This window comes from Mastigoproctus giganteus, chromosome 9 (genome assembly GCF_048544385.1).
Source record: "Mastigoproctus giganteus isolate SK-2022 chromosome 9, ASM4854438v1, whole genome shotgun sequence".
In the NCBI taxonomy this organism is placed as follows: domain Eukaryota; kingdom Metazoa; phylum Arthropoda; class Arachnida; order Uropygi; family Thelyphonidae; genus Mastigoproctus; species Mastigoproctus giganteus.
Window position 1 is genome coordinate 206,203,295 of NC_143583.1, and position 25,296 is coordinate 206,228,590.

Consider the following 25,296-nt stretch of genomic DNA (forward strand, 5'->3'; position numbering starts at 1 on the left):
CGAAGGCAGATTATGAGAAATCTTTGTCAAAGAACACAAAGAAAAACAGCAAAGACTTCTTCACTTATGTAAACTCTAAAAGGAAAGGGTTGGATCAGATTGGTCCAGTTGATATCGATGGTTCGACTGTTGTTGATCCTGCTCAGGTAGCTGACCAACTGAATGAGTATTTTGCATCTACATTCATGCACGATGAGTTATTTAGGGAGGGGAATGCCAAAAGTTTATCAAACTGTAACACAAAACTAAAGGAATTTGTAATAACTGGGCAAAGTAGAGGAGAAATTGCTGAAGTTAAACATAAGAAAGGTGCCTGGGGTCGATGGAATCTATCCAGTTATATTAAAGAAGAAAGCAAACCCTTAGCCATAATTATGAGAGCATCTTTGGATTCAGGGGATGTCTCCACAGAATGGAGATGAGCAAATGTATCCCCTATTCACAAAGGTGATTCAAAGGATGACATGAGTAATTACACACCTGTTAGTTTAACTTCTGTTCCTGGGGAAATTATGGAGTTACTAGTTAAAGAAGCATTGCTCGATCATCTAGACAAGACTGCAGTTATAGCTCAGACACATCGTGGATTTGATAAAAGGGTCTTGTCTGACCAATTTGATTGGATACTGCAATGTGGTCACAAAGGAACTGGATGCAAAAAATAATTTTGATATCATATACTTGGATTTCAGGAAAGCTTTTGATACTGTTGCACATGGAAGACTGCTCTACAAATTGGAGCAGTATGGTATTAAGGGCAAGTTGCTGCTATGTAGAAAGGGATGGTTGAGTGGGAGAAGAGAGAGAGAGAGAGAGTGGTAATTATTGGATTCTGCTCTTTGTGGACTAATGTTATTAGTGGAGTCCTGCATGGTGTGGTGTTGGGCTCATTGATGTTTTCTATATTTATCAATGATATTGATGAAGCTATATCAGGCTTAATGTCCAAGTTTTTTTGCAGACGATACAAAAGTTGGCAGGGTTGTTAATGACAGCACGGTACTGCAACAGGACCTCCTAGTGCTTTATTTTCTTTATATACATTTCGGAAAAAAATATATACATTTTCTTTGGTGGCTTCTGTGGCTGCTTTAAAGATGTTACATAATTTGTTTGCATTCACCCTTTGTTTGCTATCTACCTTGTTGATCGTTGTCATGTAAAACCTTGAACTTTCATAGTTTTCTCTCCTGAAATTAAAATCCATGCCTCTGTCTTTAACAACTGTGATATCTCTCTTAATCATACTATTTAGAGCTCAGTGATCACTCTCCCCAGCAGTTCTGTTCTGTCAGCCCTGTGGTGTTATTAGATTTGTGGGTGATCAGGAAAGATTTCTTGCCCTGATACTTTCTGTAATGTGTTAGTATAAATAGCAATTCCCCCCCCCATGTTGTTGAATGAATAAGGAACAAATTGAAATCACTCATAATAAAACTTTCACATTTGCCCGCCCATTCTCTCTGCATGTAGTGGTTCTCATCATACACTCTTCACGATATGCTGTTCTGCAGCATTCCCCTCCCCCAACTCATTTTATCTTTTCTTCTAACTAGCTCACACCATAAAGATTGTGTTTTGGCATGTGCAGGTTCCCAATCTGGGAAAGATTTTGTCATGTCAAGCTGCTTAATAAGAAACATGACCCACCCCCTCATCCCACTCTTTCTGTCTTGCTTAGCCTTCCAAAATACATTATACATGCAATAGTGAAACTTGTTTCTCATTTCTGAATGATACTATTTTGCTGTTAGTCCTAATATGTCAGCATTAGTTGTCTTAACCAGGAGTTCAAATGCACTCATTTTATTCCTGTTTATTTAAAACATATAATAACATAAATAGAGAGAGAAATAGCTGGATGGATAAACATAATGACCTAAAGGCAGTATACTTGACTCATCTTTCCAAATATCAGCTCTTGTTTCCTGTTATTAGAACTGCTGAGATGTGTACACTTGTTACTTTTACTAGTATCATTATATAAATGAATATCTATATTATCCTTATCACCTGTAACTAGTTTCCCTTAAAGGCATTCTCAATGATATTGGCAAAGAACCTTGCACTGACTTTGTTAAAATGCATTCCGCCTCTACAATATAGATTTCTTCTGTCTGTTAGGGCCAGCCATGCTGATGAAAAAGCTTTACATAGTCCTTCAAAGTCGTGAGTTAATCCATGGGGCCATCAGCATTATGGTCCCTCTTATCAAGTGCTGGTCAGAAATGCAGACAAATGCATTTGATCTTACTTGTCACATTTTTTTTCAGGTTGTCCTTATGGTCATGCTGAAAAACTTTCATTAGTCCCACATGTTGGGACTAATGAAATTTGTATGCACATAAATTAAATTCTCATTATTCCCCTTAAAAATTGAAAACCTGTTTATAACATCATTTGCAGTTCCCAGCAGACACATTAACTATTCGCGATCCCAATTAGTTCAGATTATCGATGCTCTACTGCAGGCCCAGGCAAACTATGGCCCGCGGGCCGTATGCGGTCCGCCGCACATTTTTGTGCAGCCCGCGAGCTTTAATTGTATTTTCGAAAAAAGTTTACTTATTTTATGCCTTTTGCGATGCCTTTTTGAAAAATAAATTTGCATATGTAATATATTATAGAATTTGTCGACTTGTAAATTGTTTTATCATCTCTGTATTGTTCAAACTGAGGTAGAATTTGAAATTGTGCGCAAACCGGATTGGGCCAATGGGCGCTTTTATAATGGTATAATTTGTGATTATAAACTAACTGCGCGAAACTACGGTAACAGACAACCGGTGATGACGACAACGGCTTTGCTGCAGTGTTGGAGTAACAGGATAGGACTGCTGACCAGCCGCAGTTCCAATCTGTTTTCTCTGACGGTCATACCGTAGTTAGTATTTTTGCATTATCTTCGGTTATCATCTTGGTGCCAGTAGCGATAAAAATAATATTTATGCCCTTTTAAAAATGAATAAAAAACAAAAAATTCAACAAGAGCATCGTATCTTCAATGAAGAGTGGAACACAAAATATTTTTTTGCTAACATAAATAACAAGACTATTTGTCTCATCTGCCGGGAGAGTGTCTCAGTGCCAAAAGAGTACAATATTAAAGACCAAACAACGGGAGCTGATATATTTGAAAAATGCTTAACAAGATATAATTTACAATGGAACAAAATGGTAAGCTTAACTGCTTAAGCTTAACAACTGACGGAGCACCAAGTTTGACAGGTAAAAATGTTGGAGTGTTAAAGAAAATTCGGAATAAAATTTGTAAAAATTATCCTGATTATAATTTAATTACAATTCATTGTATTATACATCAACAAGTATTATGTAAAAATGTGTTAAAAGTTGAACATGTCACATCTTGTATTATTAAACTAGTAAATTTAATATGATCGAGGGGCCTGAAACACAGACAATTCGTTAATTTTCTTCAAGATATCGAATCCGAGTACACAGATATTCCTTATCATAGCCAAATTCGATGGCTTAGCTTAGGAAAAGTTCTTCGGCGAGTATGGGATCTTAAAGATGACATCATTCTATTTTTAAAACTGAAAAATATTATGGACTTTCCCGAATTAACTGATAATAACTGGATTTGTGATTTTGATTTTACCCTGGACATCATGACACACTTAAATACTTTCAACACCACATTACAAGGGAAAAAATGTATACGCCCATGATATGATAAGTTTGAATGGATTTCAATTAAAATTCCAGTTGTTCCTTCGACATTTATTGATTAGCAAGGTAGACCACTTTCCAACCATGAAGTTGCTGAAGATTCCAGAAAATAAATTTGAAAAATATTGTGAATTATCAACGCTTTGAATGATGACTTTTCACGAAGTTTTGGCGACTTCCGAAAAATTGGAAATAGTGCGCGACCCATTTTCAGTAGAAATTGATAGTGCACCGAGTGAACTACAACTTCAGATTATAGATCTGCAGTGTGATACCGATTTAAGGGAATTGCACCATCATGAGAAAATCTGTAAATTTTACAATATTCTTAATTCGGACAAATTCAACAAACTTAAAGATTTTGCCCGAAAAATGTTGGTTATTTTTGGATCAACCTGCATATGTGAATAAACATTTTCCATTATGAATCTAAATAAAAATTCTTTATGATCGAGCATCACCGATGAACATTTACAAGCAGTTTTAAGAATCTCAACTACAAAATTAACACCCGAAATTAAAAAAATGTTAAAAGATGTAAAACAGTTAGTTCCATTCATCTCATTAAATTCTTGGTTGTTAGAGAATAATTTTTTTTTATGTTATATTTCTTCTTCATGATAACAAATAATATATATCTAAAAATAGTATTTTACGTGCGGCACGCCTTCTTTTTGAATTCCTAATGTGGCCCTTCAGCCAAAAAGTTTGCCCAGGCCTGCTCTACTGTATATAGAAATGCTCTCTTTATAATACTGTATTTTTATCAAGTCTGCAAGTGGAAGCGGATATCTCAGAAATAAGTTTTTGCTTCCCTTAAAATTTTTCTTAATTCAAATGGAAAAACAAGTAGTTTGCCTCATTAACAGATTGTCTTGAGACTTACTTAAACCATGATAAAGGATTTTTGTCTGTATATAAATATATTTTAGAAATCTTGAATTAATATTAAAATGCCTTTGCCTGTGTGTTTTTGTTTATTTATATTTATTTATTTTACTTCTCCCCTCAGAAATTGCTTGTCCATATTTCTTGCCAATTTTTGTGCCTCAAGGTAAACACTCGGCAGTTATTTCAGAAGTGATCAGCATCAGTTGTTTTTATGTTCAGCTAGAGGCAGATATGGATGAACTTTCTGTATCTTCTGAAATTTTGAATGATAGTTACAGCAACTATGAATCTGAAAATGACAGGATTGAACCGAAACTTGGAATGGCATGCTGTGCCAAGTACTCAGAAGATCAGCAGTGGTATCGGGCAGAGGTTATGGACATTAATGGTAGGTCATAAAATAAACATGGTGAATTAAAGGTGAAACTGAGATTTAGGCTTACTTAGAAATAGCATAGATAATTCTCATGGATCAGATTGGTCCATTAGCACTGGTCCTACTAATGCCAATGCTAAAATATATAGTAAATAATTTGCTAAATATTTTAGTATTAGCATTAGTAGAGGCATATGATGCAAGAAAGCAAGTTTATACAGCATCAGCCAAAAAAAAAAAAAAGAGAAAAACTTCCCATTTCGCTCACTCCAAAAGTTTGTCTAGCTCTGCCTTTAATTTACTTAACTTCTACATTGACAGATGAAAGCTTGTTCCAGCAATCAACCACCTGCTGGCTAAAGGCGAATTTCTGCACATCTATTCTACAACTGTCTTTTCTCAATTTGAATTTATACCCCCTCGGGTGCGTAATCTGAGCAAGAGGAAGAATCCCATCAGCATTTTGTACCTACATTACCTTTATAGTTAAATATTTTACAAGTTTCAGAGAAATTATATTCTACTTTTTCTCTGTTTGAAAATTTACACGATGATATATTAATGTAAAAAATTTTAGTAGTAGCTTAAGGTATGACTTGCAGCTGGAAGGGAGTGGACTGATGGGTTAGTAACTCACCAAAAATTATGATTTTTCTCTTTCACATTGAATAATTTTTGCAATTAGCAAAAATGATTTATATTTACTACAACTTAAGTGCAGCGCCTCCGTAGCCAGGTGGGAAGGAGCAGCAGTGCATAGCACACGCTTCTTGATTAGACTGGGGTTCGAGCCCGTCACTACCAAATACGGAGAATGCGGAAAGGTCAGGGAATGACCACCGCATATCCCGGAGCAATATGGCCTTAGTTGCTAATGCTCCTAAAAAACCAAATAACAAAAAAACAAACAACTACAACTTAAAACCTTTTTTAAAAGTGATGTGCAAGATTACTTTCTAGTAAAAAAACTTAAGTTGCAGAATCATTGCTAAATTAGCATCTCAGTAAGGTATACCCAAACACATTGTGAAGTATGTTTGTGATGTGTAGGTTTGCCCAAACATAAATGTTCCATAATAAAGTTTCAGAAACACTGATCCCTTCAACAGATATAAATATTTATATGAATATGAAATAGATTGAATATAAACAGTACAGTAAAAGTTAAAATACTAAAATTTATAAGATAGGGAGTTAAAAACTAAATTGGTATAAAATTCACTGAAGCTTTTTAAAGCATGTGTTCTTTGTCAACAGTAAACATCTTCTAAGATATGAGGAAGGTAATTACATTAACAGAGATCAGCTGTGGCTGAAGTAATGGCACTACTAATTACTTACCACTGTGGAACTCTTGTCTGTTGTTGTCCTCCCCCCCCATGTGGGATGTCTGTTTTCCCCCATACTTGAGTGTGCAAGTTGTACATTTCTGGAATGAGTGAGTACCATGCTTCCCTCCCCCACCATTACTCTGGTATATGTAGGCCAATCTCCTCACTTACGTATATGTGCTTTTGCATCCTCTCTCTCACAGATGTATGATTGTTTATGTTCATAGCTGGGAATCCCCCATTTTTATATTCATAATGTAGAAATATAATACATCTGCAAAATATAATATTTTTTGTATTAAATATATTTCAGAAGTGATAATTTGTAAGATTTGAAAACTTAAAAAAAAAAAAAAAAAAACCCACAAACAAAATGACTGTGGTTATCAAAATAAGGAAGATACTATATAAATAATATGTATAATCGACAAACAGGTTATTGCTTAATAGAGGTTGCATGCCTAATTTTTCTAACTTTATAATATAAAATTATTGTTTTGTAAAACAAAATTATGATTTTAGTTGGGCTGAGATATTTTTCTTATATCATTTAGTTACTATCTTATATCATTTAGTTTAAATCAGAATTTGCTGATTTAAAAAGCATTTTGCCGTAATCTTCAAGAGTAGTAAATTCTTTAAATTTTTTGATGCCTTGTAAAGCCTCGTTTTTACATTTTTTAACTTATAATATTATCATTAACATTTTTTAACTTGTAATTTAACTTGTAATTTTAGCAGTAATATTATGGGGGGGGGGAAACCTACATGTGCTATAAAAAAATCAAGAACCCGCAAAGCTGGTTTAGAAAAATGTGTGCACTTTTCTAATCCAGCTTTGACGAAAGAAAAAAAAAAAAAAAGATTCAATTTGTTGACCAGTGTTATCCAGTGTTATCAGCAGTGACACTTCATGCATTAAGAATCTTATTGTTTTTTTTTTTTTTTTTTTTTTGCTGATGCTGTATAAGCTTGCTTTCTTGCATCATATGCCTCTACTAATACTAATGCTGATCTCCAGATAAACGAATCACCAGGGACGCCTCCGTAGCCAGGTGGGAAGGAGCAGCAGTGCGTAGCACACGCTTCTTGATTAGACCGGGGTTCGAGCCCGTCACCACCAAATACGGAGAATGCGGAAAGGTAAGGGAATGACCACCGCATATCCCGGAGCAATATGGCCTTAGTTGCTAATGCTCCTAAAAACCAAATAACAAACAAACAAACAAACGAATCACCAGGTAGTTATTGATGCAGGTTTTACTTATATATAAAAAAGTAAATCCTCTTTATTAAAAATCAAAAGTGAATAATTGAACTAACCTATGGTCAAAGGAAGGGGCTTCACTTTTGTAAAGGTAAAAATAGCCTTAGAAGTTGGGGATTTTAAAGTTAAAGCCAAAGAAAAATCCATTCACTAGGAGTCAAGTAATAAATGCTAATGCACCAAAAAACGCATGGGATGATCAAAAATTATGAGGGGACATAGAAACCTACAGTAAGTATATTAGTCATCAATAAAGTCACCAAGGGGGAAGGCAAGCTAAGGCTGATTGTGAGAAGTCTTTAGCTAAGAAGGCAATGGAAAGTAGCAAATAAATCTTTGCATAAGTTAACAGTAGAAATGAAAGAGCTAAAACACATTGGCTTACTATACATAAAGAGCATAACCATTGATCTTGTTCAAAATACTGAACAAACTAAATATTTTGTATCAACATTTGCATGCAAAGTTTTGAGGAAGGAGTTACCAGAAGTATTCCACTGTAGTTGATGTAATCTATCCAATTATATAAACATAGCAACAAATAGGTTAGCAAGCCTTTGGCCATAATTATGAGAGGAGGTTTCTTGGAGATATGCAAATGTTTTCCCTATCCATAAAGGGGTATCAAATTCAAAGTGAGTAATTATACACCTGTGTGCTTGATTTCTGTATCAGGGAAAATGAGTCAGCAGTCAAAGAGTGGCGCACTATGGCCATAGTTGCTGATGCACCTAAGAAATCTCAATCAACCAGTGGTCAAAGAAGATGCAGGATTATTTTGAAAGGAATGTGGTTCTAAAAGTTTCAAAACTGTTCCACATGCTGGAGCAGTGAGGCAATAGGAGTAAGTTACTATTGTGGATAAAGTTACTGTTAGGGATAATTCAATGGCAAGAGACAGTGGTTATTAATGCCCAACGTTCTTTCATTAGTAATGAGGTCCTCAAGTAATGAGAGGACCTCATTACTGGAGAGGTCTCTTAACGGACCTCTCAAGTATCTATGCTTGAGACTTTTGACTTTAAAAAGCTCAAGATCAGGCAATTGTAAGCAAGAGAAAAACAGGACATTTTTGGGCAACAGAAGTGAAAAACAGGAGGCTTTGTGCAAAAATAGCATGAATTCATTACAAAAACAGGAGAAAAACAGAAATTTTTCAGAAAAAGATGGGAGGGTTTTATAAAGTCCACACTGCACCATAAATTAAATTTCACTGATAACATACACATTGGGTATTATGATGTAGTTACAAAGGAACTGGATGCAAAAAATAATTTTTATCATCATATACTTGGATTTCAGGAAAGCTTTTGACATGTTGTGCATGGAAGACTACTGTACAAATTGGAGCAGAATGGTATTAAGGATAAGTTGCTACAATGGATAAAAGGATGGTTGAGTGGGAGAAGACAGAGGGTGGTAATCAATGGGTGCTGCTCTTCGTGGACTAATGTTATTAGTGGAGTCCCACAGGGTTTGGTGTTGGATCCACTGTTGTTTCGTATATTTATCGATGATATTGATGAAGGTATATCAGGGTTAGTGTCAAAGTTTGCAGATGATACAAAGGTTGGCAGGGTTGTTAATGACAGTAATGGCAGTGTGCTACTGCAACAGGATCTAGAAAATTTGGGCAGATGGGCTGAGAAGTGGCAACTGAAGTTTAACCTTGACAAATGCAAAGTATTGCATATGGGTAGAAGTAACCCCAGAGAAACGTACCAACTATGTGGTACTACACATAAGGTGGTAGAAAATGAAAAAGACCTGGGAGTAATTGTGCAGTCAGATATGCAGTTTTCTGAGCAATGTATACAGGCACAGATCATGGGGTTTTGTCAATGATATACAGGAATTTTTCTAGCAGGGATAAGGAGGTCATTTTTTCCTTGTATAAGGCAGTGGCCAGACCTTTATGCAGTACCCTGAGCACTGCGACAGGTCTGGAGGCCTCATTTTAGGAAGGATGTAGATTTGCTTGAGCGTGTACAGAGAAAGTCAACAAGATTGGTGAGGGAAATGAAGGGATCCTCTTACCAAGAGAGGCTTCAGTTCTGCAAATTGCAGCGGCTGGAGACTAGGCACTTGCGAGGTGATCTGATTGAGGTGTATAAGGCCTTGAATGGGTTGAGCACGCTGAATTCTGATGGCATTCTTCCACTTGTTCAGATTTTGAACCTAAGGGGGCATAAATTCAAATTGAGGAAAGACAGATGTAGATAGATGTGCAGAAATTTGCCTTTAGCCAGCAGGTGGTTAATTGCTGGAACAAACTTCCAGCAATTAACCACCTTCCAGTTGATAGGTTAAATAAATTTAAGGAGGAACTGGACAAACAATTAGAGGGAATTGTTTTGTAAATTTTTTTTTTTTTTTTTTTTTTTTTGGCTGATGCTGCATAAGCTCTCATACACTTGCTTTCTTGCATCACATGCCACTACTACTATTATTTTATATTAAAATATACACATAGAATTGTTTACCAGTAATACAGTACATTATGCTTTCACACAATACCTAGGATTTCTCAATTTTCTGCTTGATTTTCTATTAGACATCAAGTGATTTTGATTGCTTCAAGAAAGATAATGTTACAGACTTTGCTCTTTCAGAAACGTTGAGACAAACTTTTGTTTATTACAAAGTCCCACTGTCCAGTGCATTTCTAAAGTTTCACCAGAAAGAGAAGAACTGAACTTTATTTTGTCTTTCTAACCATGCTGATTATTCTCTCACACTCAGCATTGCTATGCAGAATTGGTAAAATGCAAAACACAACTTGGAATAAACCCCCCCCCCCACCAAGCCTTAGGGCATTTGTAAGTTCCTCAACCAACCACTGCATATCAATTCTTCCTCCTTTTGTAATACACCCAGTAGATTCTCACAATAAAACAGATTTTCTTTTGTTTTAGATGCTTTCCGCAAACTTGGCAGGAGTGGCTATGACCAGGGTCAGAATCAGCATTCTGGTCTAGTCTGCTATAGTAATCCATTCCAAAATGAAAGTGAAAGATTAAAAGACCGTTGTTATAACAAATTTGCACATAACATTCTATAACATATCTACAAGTAATAAACTCAGGACATGGATGTGCAGTACACTGGCTGAAAATTTATGTTCAGATTTTCAAATGTTGATATAACATTTAAAAGAAACAAAGAAACTGCTTTGTTCAAGCTAGAAGAGAGGAACATGAATGTTTTCCAAATGACTGAGGATAACATACTTGGAATTATTAGCTTACTTTGCCTGTTTAGGATTTCTCTCATTGTAAGTTTGCAATTTGAAGTTCTTTTCTTAAATACATGGACTGTGTTAGGGTAACTAAGAGTAGAAACAGGTGCATGTATACTTGCATGTACACCATGGGAGTATAGGTAATAAATTTTATGAGCTTGAAGTGCTAGTCAAGACATCAAAGACAGATGTTGTTGGGATATCAGAAACATGGTGTCACACAGTAAGCAGTGCAGAATTTGAATTTGGGGAGTACAATGTGCACAGAAAGGATAGACAGGACACGAAGGAATTATGTTAGTTAAGAAACACAAATCTAAGGAAGCACATCCAATTGATGTTGGTGGACAATGCAATGTTGAGTCTGTTTGATGTGACATAAGCAATGGGAAAGGAAAAATGAGAGTAGGTGTGTGATATAGGCCTAATGAATCTGATGAGTATTATGAGCAATTGTGCAGAGAAATAGTGGGCCAGTAAATCAGACTGTCTTATAATGGAGGATTTTAATTTCCCGCATATTGACTGGAATTTGTGGGTTGGTCACTCGCACACTAGCAAGGTTTTTGAGGATTTATTGGATGATTATTTTCTACAGCAGCATGTTTGGGAGGCAACTAGAGGAAGTAATACTCTTTATCTGATTATCAGTAGTGATTCTTCATGCATCAAGAATCTCCAGATAAAGGAACCACTAGGTGGCAGTGATCACAATGTGCTGAAGTGGGATTTACTCAAAGAGGTAACTACCATCAGGGGTAAAGGGAAGGGTTTTTGCTTTTGTAAAGGTGGCTATGATGGGACCAACTGATGATGTTACTATCAGCAAATTCAAAATGGGAAGCATTCAAAAAAATAATCTTGGAAGCTACCAGAATTTTCATACCAACTAAGAAATTTTGTTCAAGATTTAGGCCTAAATGGATGTCAGATGAACTAATTAGACATGTGGCAGAGAATAAAAATGCATGGGATACATATAAATTAACAGGTGACACAGAAGCCTATGATAGATATAAGCTGGTCTGTAACCAAGTCACAAAGGCAGATTACGAGAAATCTTTGACAAAGGATGCAAAGAAAAACAGCAAAGAATTCTTTACTTATGAAAACTATAGAAGGAAGGGGATGAATCAGATTGGTCCACTTGATATCAATGGTTCTATTGTTGATGATCCTGCTCAGGTAGCTAACAAACTAAATTAATATTTCGCTTCTACATTCACACATGAGGAGTTATTCAGGGAGGGGAATGCCAGAGGTGTATTAAACTCTGGAAGTAAGCTAGATAATTTTGTAATAACTGAGAGTACAGTGGAGGAAAAATTGTTAAAGATAAACATTAAAAAGGCACCTGGAGTGGATGGAATCTATCCATTTATATTAAAGGAGGCAGCAAAGGAAGAAAGCAAACCCTTAGTCATAATTATGAGAGCTTCCTGGGACTCAGGGGTGGGGTACACATGGACTGGAAATGTGCAAATGTTACCCCAATCCACAAAGAAGGATCAAAGGGAGATGCAGGTAATTTCAGACCTGGTAGTTCAACTTCTGTTCCAGGGAAAATTAATGGAAGCACTGGTTAAAGAAGCATTGCAGGATCATCTAGACAAGACTTCAGTTACAGCTCAGACACAGCATGTGTTTGTTAAGGGGAAGTCTTGTCTGACCAATATGATCGGATACTGTGATGTAGTCAAGGAACTGGATGCAAGAATAATTTTGATATCATATATTTGGATCTTAGAAAGGCTTTTGATACTGTTGCACATGGAAGACTGCTGCACAAATTGGAGCAATGTGGCATTGGAGGCAAATTGCTGTCATGGATGGTTGAGTGGGAGAAGACAGAGTGGTAATCAATGGATGCTGCTCTTCATGTACTAATGTTATTAGTGGAGTCTCCCAGGGTTCAGTGTTGGATCCATTGTTGTTTTCTGTATTCATTAATGATATTGATGATGGATTATCAGGCTTAATGTCCAAGTTTGCCGACGATACAAAGGTCGGCAGGGTTGTTAATGACAGTACACTGCTGCAACAAGATCTAAAAAAGGTGAGCAGATGGGCTGAGAGGTGGCAACTGAAGTTTAACATTGACAAATGTAATGTACCGCATATGGGAAGCAGTAACCCCAGAGTAACGTATCAACTGTGTGGTACTACACCGACAGTGCTAGAGAGTGAAAAGGACCTGGGGGTAATTGTGCAGGCAGATATGAAGTTTTCTGAGCAGTGCAGACGGTCTGCAAGAGTAGCTCATGGTGTCTTGTCAGTGATATACAGGAATTTTTCTAGCAGGGATAAGGTGATTATCCCTTCAATGGTCGGGCCACACTTGAGTACTGTGTACAGGTCTCGAGACTTCATTTTAAGAAGGTTGTAGAGCTGTTGGAATGAATACAGAGTAGGGCAACAAGATTAGTGAATGGAATAAAGGGGTGCTCTTATGAAGAAAGGCTTAAGTTTTGCAAATTACAGTGTCTGGAGACTAGGCACCTGCGAGGTGATCTGATTGAGGTGTATAAAACCTGTAATAGTTTGGAAAGGTAAGCAAATAATATTTATATTTATTTATTTACAGTTATTCACTTATAGATATTTTTAAAGATGTTCTTTAAAATATGAAGTAATATTATGTGTATTGCCAACTGCATTTCATAATATCCAATACATAAGGACGGTTCTTAAGGGTGAAGTGGGAAATTACCAACTGGTCAGTCCAACTTCAGTAGTAGGGAAAATCATGGAGGCAAATATCAAGGGTGGAATTCTGAATCATTTAGGTGGAAAATTCTGAAGGATACTCAGCATGGTTTTGTAAAGGGAAAATCATGTTTAACTAATCTGGTTAGCTGTTTTGACAGGGTCACTTGTGAGCTGGATTTAGGGAATGATTTTGACATTGTTTATTTGAATTTCAGCAAAGCCTTTGACCCAGTCTCACATGAGTGGTTACTTTATAATCTGGAACAAGTTGGAATCACAGGGAAAATCCTTAGATGGATTTCAGAATGGCTTTAGGGCAGGAGGCAGAGGATTATGATAAATGATTATTCTTCAGATTGGGTTGATGTAAGAAGTGGGGTTCCCCAAGGATCATCAATGGGACCACTGTTGTATTTAAGTTTCATAAACAACATTGATGAAGGAAATTTGCAGATGATGTCAAAATTGTTAGAGTCATTAATGATCACTGCCAAGCAGAGTGACCTTGATAGGCTTCAGGAAAGTGGCAGATATGCTTTAATTCAGCAAAATGCAAGGTATTACATCTGGGTATCAGCAACCCCAAAATAACGTATACACTTGGTGGATTTGAACTAAAGTCAGTAGTGGAAGAAAGGGACTTGGGATTTACGATACGGTCAGGCACGAAGTTCTCTGAGCGTTGTAGACATGCTGCAAGGAAGGCCCACAGTGTCCTATTGACAATTTATCGAACATTTGCTAATAGAGATAAGGACATCATAATCCCATTAAATAAGGCTATCGTTAGACCACACTTGGAATAATGTGTTCGAGTGTGGAGACCGCACCTAAAAAAAGACATTGAGCTTCATGAAAGGGTCCAGAGACAGGTAACTTGCCTAGTGAAATCAGCAAAAGGGCATCTATATAAGGAAAGACTTCAAATATGTGGGTTGCACAGCTTGGAAAATTAGGCATCTTAGAGAAGACTTGATTGAGTTGTTTTTTAAAATAAAATAAATGAGGACAAAATTTTCACGGTTATAAATGATTCTAGAACTACTGGCCATAAATTCAAGTTATGTGGGAAGATGTTTAGACTGGACTGCTGAAAGTTTTATTTCAGCCAGCAAGTTGTAAATTACTGGAATAAGTTACCTACATGGGTGGTTGAGGCTGACAGTTTTGGGAAATTCGAAGGTCAGCTGGATGGTTACCCACGAGAGGAGGGAAATACAACAGTTGAAGGATGCCTTCAACTGATGGACACCTTCCGGTCCGAATGCTATGTATTACTCTCCTGTATTATTTTTGCCTGTGTTTTTTTGTTCGTGTGAACATCAGTGTATTTTTACATAACATTAAACATATTTTGAACTGCAACTTATTGTTTTCTTTCCGTTTTTGCTATGTGGCACGATAATTTATTAATGTTAATATGAATCCAGAGCACAAAGGCCTTTTTGCTTGTCTATGTCCTTTTCTTTTATTATTTATTAATTTTAATTTTATGATTATTATTATTATTTTACTTTCTTTTTTTTTTTTGCTATTTCAGTATGAGCCTTAGGCTTTCTTGCACCACATGCCCAATACTACTAATACTAAATCATTGATAAGAAACCTAGCTTCTCCCCTATTTCTCACACGTGCACACATGCACACACTGTACAAGTTATTCTTCAGTTGTTTACCAAGTATAAGACCTTATTTGACAGTATTAAAATATAATTGCCATTTCTCCAACCATATATGAAGCCTATCAAATCTTTGTGAAGGTCATTAGCCTGACTAGTATTATTAACCACTCTCTTGTCATATCATTAAGAATCAGAAACAAGTGTAGCCCTGTCATAGAACCTAAGGAGATAATGACTTGCAACCCTGGTCCCTTTTGAAATTGCCCATTCATAATAACTATCAGGCAATTTTTCAATCAACTTTATGATCTTGCTCATAACTATAAAATACAGGGATGGGATCAAAAAACTCCATGACTGAGTTGGTTAATAATATCAGAACATTGAATGAGAAAAACTTATTTTGTAACCAGATTGTCTCCAATTTTTTACAGTAGCTATCAATGTACAAAGATTTATTTGAATCTGTTATTGACAATGAGTAATTTTGTATCATTAGTTTTAAAATGTTGCTTTTTTGTTGAAAGAACATTCTCCAGCAGCTGTAGAAATGATTGTTGAAGATACAGTAAAAAAAAAAAGCTTTATCAAGAGGTAGATATATGAATTGTACAAACTCCTCAAAGATGGACATATAACTAAGGGTTGTGCAAGGTGTGGAGACTGCATATCAGCAAATTACGAACTTGTCTCTTGTGTTAAAAGCATTATTCAGGCTAATTATCAAATAACAACTGAAGACAGCCTCTTAATTAGAATATCATATGAATTGTCATGCCATTCCATCTGATATTTTCAACTTGAAACTTGGAAGTTCAACAAGTGTTGAACTTCCAAGCATTATTCAGGCTAATTATCCAGGCTAAATTATTCAGGCATTATTCAGGCTAATTATCAAATAACAACTGAAGACAGCCTCTTAATTAGAATATCATATGAATTGCCATGCCATTCCATCTGATATTTTCAACTTGAAACTTGGAAGTTCAACAAGTGTTGAACTTCCAAGTTTTCTAAAAACAGTAGTAGTGATAGTAGATGAAACCTGGTATTAACTTTGCAACCTGTAAACAAGATGTCATTTTTCTGAAGTTTCTCATATCTTCCAGTAAGGAAAAAATCCCAATTGAAACAAAGGTAAGAAAATAAAGTTAGGCCAGAAATTATTTTCTAACTACAGGCATACCTCGAATAACGAATAGGATGCGTTCCACGAAATTACTTCGTTAAGCGAAACTTCGTTTTCAGAGGTAAAAATACTATGGCCAGAATAGGGATACGTTCCTACGTAAAGAAATTGAAAAGCTTTTTTTTTTCGAACAAAGAAAAGTTTTATTAAATAAACAGTCAACTTATATACAAAGTGAAATCACATTTTAAAATATGAGTCTAAAGTTGATTGCTTATGCTTTTTTTCTCTTTCATTTAACAATTGCTTATACGGAGTTATTGCATTTAACACTGATCGCTTAACAATAAAACTTCTTCCTAAATCAGGATCATTTTCACTAAAAAAATTTAAAACGTTTTCAATGTCATTTAAGCACCTTTTTAAATCTTTGGTTGTTAACACTTTCTCGGCAGGAACTTCTTTAACTTCGTCTTCATTATCTTTGTCTTCGTTGCTAACAAGGTTTTCTAAATCTTCCACTGAAAAACCAATCATCTTCTGCATTCAATAAATTTCTAACATCCTCTTCATCGACATTTTCGAAACCTATTGATTGAGCCATCTGGATAACTTCATTTCTAATTTCTTGGATGTTATTTTCTTCTTCTAGTACAACTTCTGGCCATATTTTGCGCCAAACTCCATTTAAGCATTTCTTAGTGACTTCTTTCCAGGAACTATCAATGTTTTCAATTGCGTTTTTAATGGTGTAGTTTTTCCAAAAAGTTTTAACTGTCATTTCCTCTTTATCCTCTAGTTCAGTTAAATTGCTTAATGTTCGACGCAGATAATAAGCTTTAAATGATGCTATTACTCCCTGATCCTGAAGATAATCAGGGAAGTTGTGTTTGTTGGAAGAAACAACTTTTACAGGAATGCATGTGTCCAACGTGTTAAGATCAGTAGGATGTCCCGAAGCATTGTCTAACAACAAAAGAGCTTTTTCTTCAAAGTTGTTTTTTTGACAATACCGTTTTACTTCAGGACAAAAGTGGTTAACAAACCAATCAGTAAATAACTCCTTGGTAACCCACACTTTTCTATTTGCTTTCCATATTACATGTAAATTCATTTTTATGTTACCTTTTAACGCCCTCTGATTTTCTGAATTTATAATCGCCAGAGGCATTTGATCCAAAGAGTAACGTTAAACGGTCTTTGGCTGCTTTGAACCCAGCAGCTGATTTTTCTTCAATAGAAATGAAGCTTTTTGTTGGTAGCCGTTTCCAGAACAAACCGCTTTCGTCAACATTGAACACCAAATTTGGTGGAAAATTTTCACGTTCAATTATTTCCTTTAGTTTTTCTGGAAACTTCTCCTGTTAATTTTACACTGTGAATCCTGGCCAGTTTTTTAAATTTCTCGAACCAACCACGAGAAGCCCCAAAGGTTTCCGTAATTTCTTCAGTTTGTTTAGATTTCAGGTGATTAAACTGGAATATTTTTTTATGTTAAATGGGGCTTGAAATTGCGGACTTCGTTATATCGAAGCTTCGTTATCAGAGGTAACGTTAACCAAGGTATGCCTGTATAAAGACTGTGTGTCTACAGGAATATTGTTGTCAATAAAATGGCTGAATTTCAACTCCTGGTTAGGACAACTAATGTTGACATAATACAACTAACAGAAGCATGTTGCCAACCAGAAATTGGGAATGATGAGTTCCGGTATGTATAATGTGTTTAGGGAAGATAGAAGGGTTGATGAGGTCATGCTTCTTATCAAAAGCAACCTGATTGTGAAAAGAGCTTTTTCTGAGTCAGAAGTTACATCTGCCAACGTAGAATCTATGTGGAGTGAATAAGATAGAAGCAATGGTATAATCAGAATGGGAGTAAGCTGCTGACCAGAAGATGTGAAGAGTATGACGAGAGTCTCTATATACAGATGGAATTGGCAAAATGTGAATGTCTTATTTTGAGTGACTTCAATATGCCCTTAATTGATTGGAATGAGTGGGAGGGGGAACTCACCATGGGGAACAAAATTTTTAAATAAACTGGATGATTATTATTTCTGTCAGCATGTTAGAAAAAATACTAGTGGTGAAAATATTCTTGACCTCATCATTGCTTATGAATCAGATGTCATTGGGCTTGAAGTACAGGAACTATTGGTAGTTAGTGATCATGCAATCATTAGTTAGAAGATGAAGAAAGATGTTGTAGTTAAAGGTAAAGGCACGCGTTTTAATTTCAGAATGACAGATAATGGCATCTATTAATTGGGTGGATCCAAGAGGGAGGGCAAATATATTTGAATTGTGGAATACCTTTAAAGCAAAAATCAGAAACCACAAATGCCATCCTCCTTATGCAGTATTTTCTTAATGGATACCATTAAGAAAATATTGCACGAGGAACGTGCCGAAATGGATGAATATGGAGCTAGCTGGTCTAATAGAGCAGAAAAAAGATAGCATGGGAAAGTTGCAAAGCAATGAAAAGTACTGAAACCTACAACAGCTACAGGTTGATCTGTAACAGTACTGCAAATAAGGTTAGGTAAGCAAAGGCTGAGTATGAGAATGCACTGGCTAAGAGAGCAAAGATTGGAGACAGGGAATTTTTTATGCATGCAAAAAAGAGGAAAACAAATCAGACTGGCTCCTTGTGTATTGGGTATGGGAAAGTTTTGGGTAACCTAGCTGATGTTGATGAATTGAATAGGTACTTTGCATCAATCTTTACTAATAGAAGACCCTTCATGCTGAAGAGAGGCTATGTGAGTGAGGCTGACCCATATGAAATTAATGATTTTGAACTTGCTGATGACCGTTTATTTGAAGAACTTTTGAGCATAAAGGCAAGTAAGGCTCCTAGATTTGATGGCATATACTCATTTTCGATAATAAACAAAATTTTACCAGCTTTACCCTGATTTTCTCGATGCCCTGAAGACCCGATGCCCCTTCACACTTGGAATAAAATCTTGGCCAAACCAATCCAAAAAAAATGGAATTCATATAAGCATTTTTCTGTCCTTTTTATCGTACTGGTAGGCACTTTAAACCTTTAAAGCATCTTGGATTTCCATCTCACCAACAATGGTAAAACATGCTGTCCACTTGCATTTGCACACACATAGCTGTAGCACACTGTTTGTTAGCTTTGAAATGAGCAGCCATTTCATGACATGATGCAAATGATTTTCGAGGTAGTGACGTCCAGTTAAGACCAGTTTCATCTGCATTGTAAACATCATCCTTGGAAAATCTTCTCCCTCCCCCATTTTCAGAAAAGACTCTTTTAAAGCTTCTGCTTCCGGGACATCACCTGATAAAGCTTCTCCTTGAATTTCAAGAAGATTTTCAACCATCCTGTACTGGATGGTTTAAAAGCCCATCTGAATTTAGATGGGCTTTTAAAATTTTGATTCAATTGTAACACTTTTTGCATAAGAGAGGTCCAGAAATAGGTTTGCCTTGACTTCTCTTTCGTAGAAACCATAAATGAACAGCGTCTTCTAATTTCTCATCAATAGCTTTTTTAGAGCCATGTTCATTGTCTAACTTTGAAGTAAACTTCAAAATTTAATTTTTTTTGCTCTTTATGTCAGATATGATTGCTTTACCAACGTTAAAAATCTTAGCAAGAGATACACCGGTTTAGCCCTTTTCCCGTTTATTAATAATTATCTTGTTCCATTGACAACATATTGCAGTTTTTTTTTGCTTGTAGATGCCATTATTAACACAAAGGGGCAGCGGTATTAAAATTAAAAAGCAAAATGGCACAGTATTTCACTTTGAAATAGCTACTAACAAAAACTCGAACATTGAGCAATTAGAAACAAAATGCCTGAAATAACCTCATACTGCATTGGCTCGCAGCAGACTGAGTGAAAGCTAACAGTCCCCTCCCCATACTTTTGCACTCACAAAAGAAAACGACACAAGGTTTACGGGAAACTATCCTGGGTCCACATAGTAGTTAAAGCCAACATTTGATTTTTAACTCCTGTAATGGCAAATTAAGACCATCTCTATGCTATATTGTATATACAGGTAGCCCTCGTTTTGCACTGGTCCGATTTGTGCCGTTTTGCAATAGCACCGATCACTAACCACAAGGCCATTTTTATTTATTTATTTATTTTATTTTATTATTTTTTTTTGTAATTTTTTTTATAAATTGAAAGTGTAAAATCATCAGGCAAAATTTATCAGCATCGTACTGTACTACGTAGCATGTACTCACTGTTCACGTGATTTAAGACAATCCGAGCCAATCAGCAGTTAGCATGTCCATATCATAGCCAATCAGAGATGAGAAAGATTCCCACCCTCAAAGTAGCCACTCGTGGATGGATGCGGGTAGCAAAGGTCCATGCAGTGAAGCAGTTGGTTGTTTGCGCCATTTACACATGTTGGAAATGTATTATGCTAACATTTTTTATTAATTGTGCTATTAATAAATTAAATAATAATTAATAATAGTGATAGTCATGTGTAGTTTTTGCCAATTGTGTTATAAAGTTTTTAATTTAATAGAATAAAGAGACATGTCTCTGGTAAAAGAAATTCATTGAATCCTAGTGCAAATGAAAGTGTGAAAAAGACACATTGATCTTTCACGTTGGAAAATAAGATGGAGGTTATTTGGACGATGGAAGCTGGTGAAAGCTGCCCTAATGTGTGTAGGGCTATGAATAAACCTCCACCGACTATTACTGCAACTATGAAGAATGCTAGTAAAATAAAACAATCAATGCAAAGTGGTGGGTAAAATTTTCGGTGAGCCGAACCTAGCCCTGTGATTTTCGATTGACTTAATTATATAAAGGGTTCCGTTTGCATTATATAAAGGGTTCCAGTTCCTTTTCAGTGTAAAATTTGTAACTTCAGAATTTTCAACTGCCCTATCAACCTCTGAATTGATTTGGTTTACCTCAGATGCCATTTCCACCATATCCACTTCACCAACCTCTTTTCTACCAGTAATTCTTGAATGTCTTGACTTAGCAAGTTCCACTATCGCACCAATTGAGTTTTCTACTGATTCAACCATGTTTCCTGAATGAACTGACTCTGGCCATACATTTTTCCAACACGTATTTAATTTTGACGGTTTTACCTCTTTGAGCGTTAAAGCTATGATTCCGATACAGTCCACAATTGAAAAATGTTTCCATGCCTCTGTCACTTCAACAGATTCGGAATAAATTTTTTCCAAACTCCATTGTAACAATTTTCTGATGTAACGAGTTTTAATGGTAGATATAATGCCTTGATCTAATGGCTGAATTAAAGAAGTTGTAGTAGGTGATGGGAACATTACTTCAACGTTTAGATGACCTAAACATTTTGGATGGCCTAGCGTATTATTCAATAGTAATAAAACTTTGAAATCTAGATTTTTCTGCTTTAATAAATAAAAAAAAAACCAGGCACGCACAAGTTGCAACAAACACAATATTCTCAAGTGAGATACAGAGTAATGAGTTTCTGAAAATTTATTTATGTGTTTTATATGATTGGATATTTCATGGAAGGGGAAACACTTTTCACATAACGTGAAAACCCAGAATTCCAGCCATTGAAACTATTGCAAATGCATTAAGATCAAGTTTACTACCCGATTATAACTTATTGAACTAACAGAAAAGCCCAATAAACCGGAAACTGCTAATTGTTTTTATTGTTTTATGGTAGTGATCTCCAGAATTGTGCTTTAGAAAAATATCACGAGGGCGATAACAACTAGTTAGTCAACAGTGGGGATTCACAAAAAGGAATGGAAACATTGAAAAATTGCATCAAGATAATAGCAGGGTTTTCTCAGCACAAAATTTCCAGTCAACTCTTCCCCATTTCTTCCATCATGCAGTATGACTGATGACTTTTGAGGTTATGGTGGACATCATGGTGAGATCCAATCCTCCTTACATTTCGAGGGTACAGCTCTAAAACAGTGTTCGCAGGCCGGCTGCTAGTTAGTACACTGGACCAGACTCATTGGTAACTCTTTAGGAGCCTTCTGGATCAGCTAGTGTATAATCTTGCTACCTCTACTCTGCCAGAAAGTGACTGGAGGGAGTAGTAGTGTGTATGTGAGGGGGGGGCCATTGTCAAGTCCACGTTATGTCAAGGATCTTGGTATATTCTTAACATCCGTCCTTCAAATTGAGGAAGGACGGATGTCGGATAGATGTGCGGAAATTTGCCTTTAGCCAGCGGGCAGTTGGTTTGTGGAATAGACTCCCATCGCTTGTTGTTGAAGTTGATAGCCTAAACAAATTTAAGGCTCAGCTGGACAGGTATTTCGAACGAACGGAGGGGTGAAATGGGAGTAGTGGTTTTTTTTGTTTTGTTTTTTTTTGGCTGATGCTGAATAAGCTTGCTTTCTTGCATCATATGCCTCTACTAATGCTAATTCTAAACATGTGTACACCATATCCAAAAATTTCATTACTTCCTACAGCATGCCCCCCCCCCCCCACTTTTTCTTCTTTACATACACCATGAATTGTCAAGCTAATAGAGTAAGCTTATCTGCAAAAAGATCTAAACCTCCCAAACACTTCCTAGTTCATGTCAAAAATATATGTGCTCTCAATTCTAATCTCAGTGACATCCATTTACACTTGCAGTCTGCCAAACCCCATATACTTTTTTTGACAGAATCTCAGTTATCGGTTGATTCAACTACTGCTCATCTCACTTGCCCAAATTATTCACTGTATGATTCTTTCACCTCAAAGGTGGTACTTGGGAATATGTCCGTTCCGACATTCCCTGTCAGAGACTTAGTAATATGGAATCTCCTCTTTTCGATCTTCTCTGGCTTAAAATCTCTCAACCCCATTCTGTCAAATTCATCTGTTGTCTCTACCGTTTTCCCAACTCCACTAATCACTTGGAGCTCTTTGACTTCCTCTCTTTGCAACTTGGCTTTCTCCAGTCCAACTTTCCTAACAGAGGGGTAATTTTCCTTGGTGATTTTAATGTTCACAACTCCAGCTGGCTTCCGTTTTCTAATCACACAGACCCAACTGGTCGAGATGCTGAGGCTTTTGCAATTACTGATGACCTAGCACAGATTGTTCATTTACCTACAAGAATACCGGACAATCCTAACCATACAGCCAACATGCTTGATTTTTTTCTCACAAACAACCCTTCTAAGTATGCGGTCGAAGTGAGTGGTCCTTTAGGCAACTCAGATCACAACTTGCTGATTGTGTCTTCTCCAATGGAGCCTTTATCTCATGGCTATTCCCAACCTCGTGTTGTTTGGCATTACACAAATGCAAAATGGGATGACCTGCGATATTTCTTTACTACTTTTCCTTGGTCGGATTAATGTTTCAAAACTTCTGATGTCAGTGTTTCCTCAGATCGTGTCAGTGAAATTATTCTTGTAGGAATGGAATCCTTTATCCCACACTCCACTTTAAAATTTCATCCTTTATCTAAACCTTGGTTTTCCAATAAATGCGCTAATTCAAAAGAAGAATGTTGCATATCATAATTGGCTTGTTTCCAATTCTTCAGTTTCATTTTATGCCTACACCAAAGCTCACAACAATTGTAAAGCATTTATTAATCAGTCCAAACTATATTTTGAACAAGCTAAGAGTAGTAAACTTGCTTCTTGCCCTAATGGTAGTGGAGCATTCTGGTTTCTTGCCTGTTAGCCTCAACTTTTTGCACCTTTGCTCATACCTGTGTCAAAACCGGATGGTTCTGTTTTCACTTCAGCCAAGGATAAAGCTGACCTGCTAGCATCCCATTTTTCTTCCAACTCATGTATTAATAATCTTTGTAAAACACCTCCCACCATTCCCAACATGCTCCATTCGATGCCTCCTGTGGTCTTCCATGAAAAGGATGTCAGAAGGATTTTGACGAATCTTGAACTAAGAAAGCTCCAGGGCTTGATGGTATTTCTCCATTTGTTCTCAAAACCTGTGCTCCTGAACTTACTCCTGTTCTTTGCAACCTTTTTTCACTTTCTTATTCCAAAGGTGTTTTTCCTTCTGCTTGGAAATTTGCTCATATCCAGCCAGTTCCTGAAAAGGGTGACAAATTCCTCCCATCCAATTATCGTCCCATTACAGTTACTTCTACTCTTTCTAAAGTAATGGAAAAATCAATTAATTGCCAACTTTTAAACTACCTAGAAACCTTCCATCTTATCAACAATTGCTAGTATGGATTCCGTCAGTGTCGATCCAGAAGGAATATTCTGGCTTATGTTACCCATTTATGGACAAATTCAATAGAAAAGTTTGGTGAAACACATACTGTTGCTCTTGATATCTCAAAGGCTTTCGATCGTATTTAGCATAAAAGTCTTCTAAACAAGCTTCCATCTTATGGTTTGCCAACTGTTTTTTTTGTAATTAGTTATCCAGTTTTCTCTCTGATCGCTCACTGAGGGTGATGGTTGATGGCCCCCTGTCTTCTGACTTCTCCACTAATGCCGATGTCCCCAAATGTTCAGTTCTTTCTCCCCCACTCTTTTCCTCTTGTATATTAATGACCTTCTTCCATTGATCGGAAATCCTATCCATAGTTTTGCCGATGATATCTCATTGTATTCCACTTTCCATTTTGAGAAACCTTGCCCTGCTCATTCAGCTTCAACTTTTCGAAAATCTGCTACCAATTCCTTAAATGCTGAACTTCAGGTAATTCTCCAGTGGGGCAAAGAGAACTTAGTTGATTTCAATCCTTCTAAAACTCCGTCTTGTCTTATTCTGCAAAAAGGATTCTTCTGCTCCTATGGTTATCTTTGGCGACACTCCGATTTCTAGGCAAGATGATATATCTCCTTTGGGGATTACCCTGACTTCTAATCTCTCTTTGCACAAGCACATTACAAACATTGCTTTCTCTGCATCTAAAAAAACTTTTTCTCTTTCTTTTTCGGCATTAATTTTCTTCCAAACAGCTGTTCACTCTGTACAAATTGCAAATCCGCCCTACCATGGAATATTGTTCCCACATCTGGGACATTTCACCTAAAACCTCTCTCAGGCTTCTACAA

The 25,296-nt window shown here is 36.4% G+C and overlaps 1 protein-coding gene across 1 annotated transcript in view; it reads left to right on the top strand.

The window, feature by feature from the left end:
* Positions 1–25,296, top strand: part of LOC150081073 (protein tudor-like) — a 114,632-nt gene that overhangs the window by 83,571 nt on the left and 5,765 nt on the right. The window contains exon 6 of the mRNA XM_090380906.1: positions 4,706–4,972. Coding sequence (XP_090237032.1) covers positions 4,706–4,972 — 267 coding nt within the window. The remainder of the gene's footprint in view (positions 1–4,705; positions 4,973–25,296) is intronic.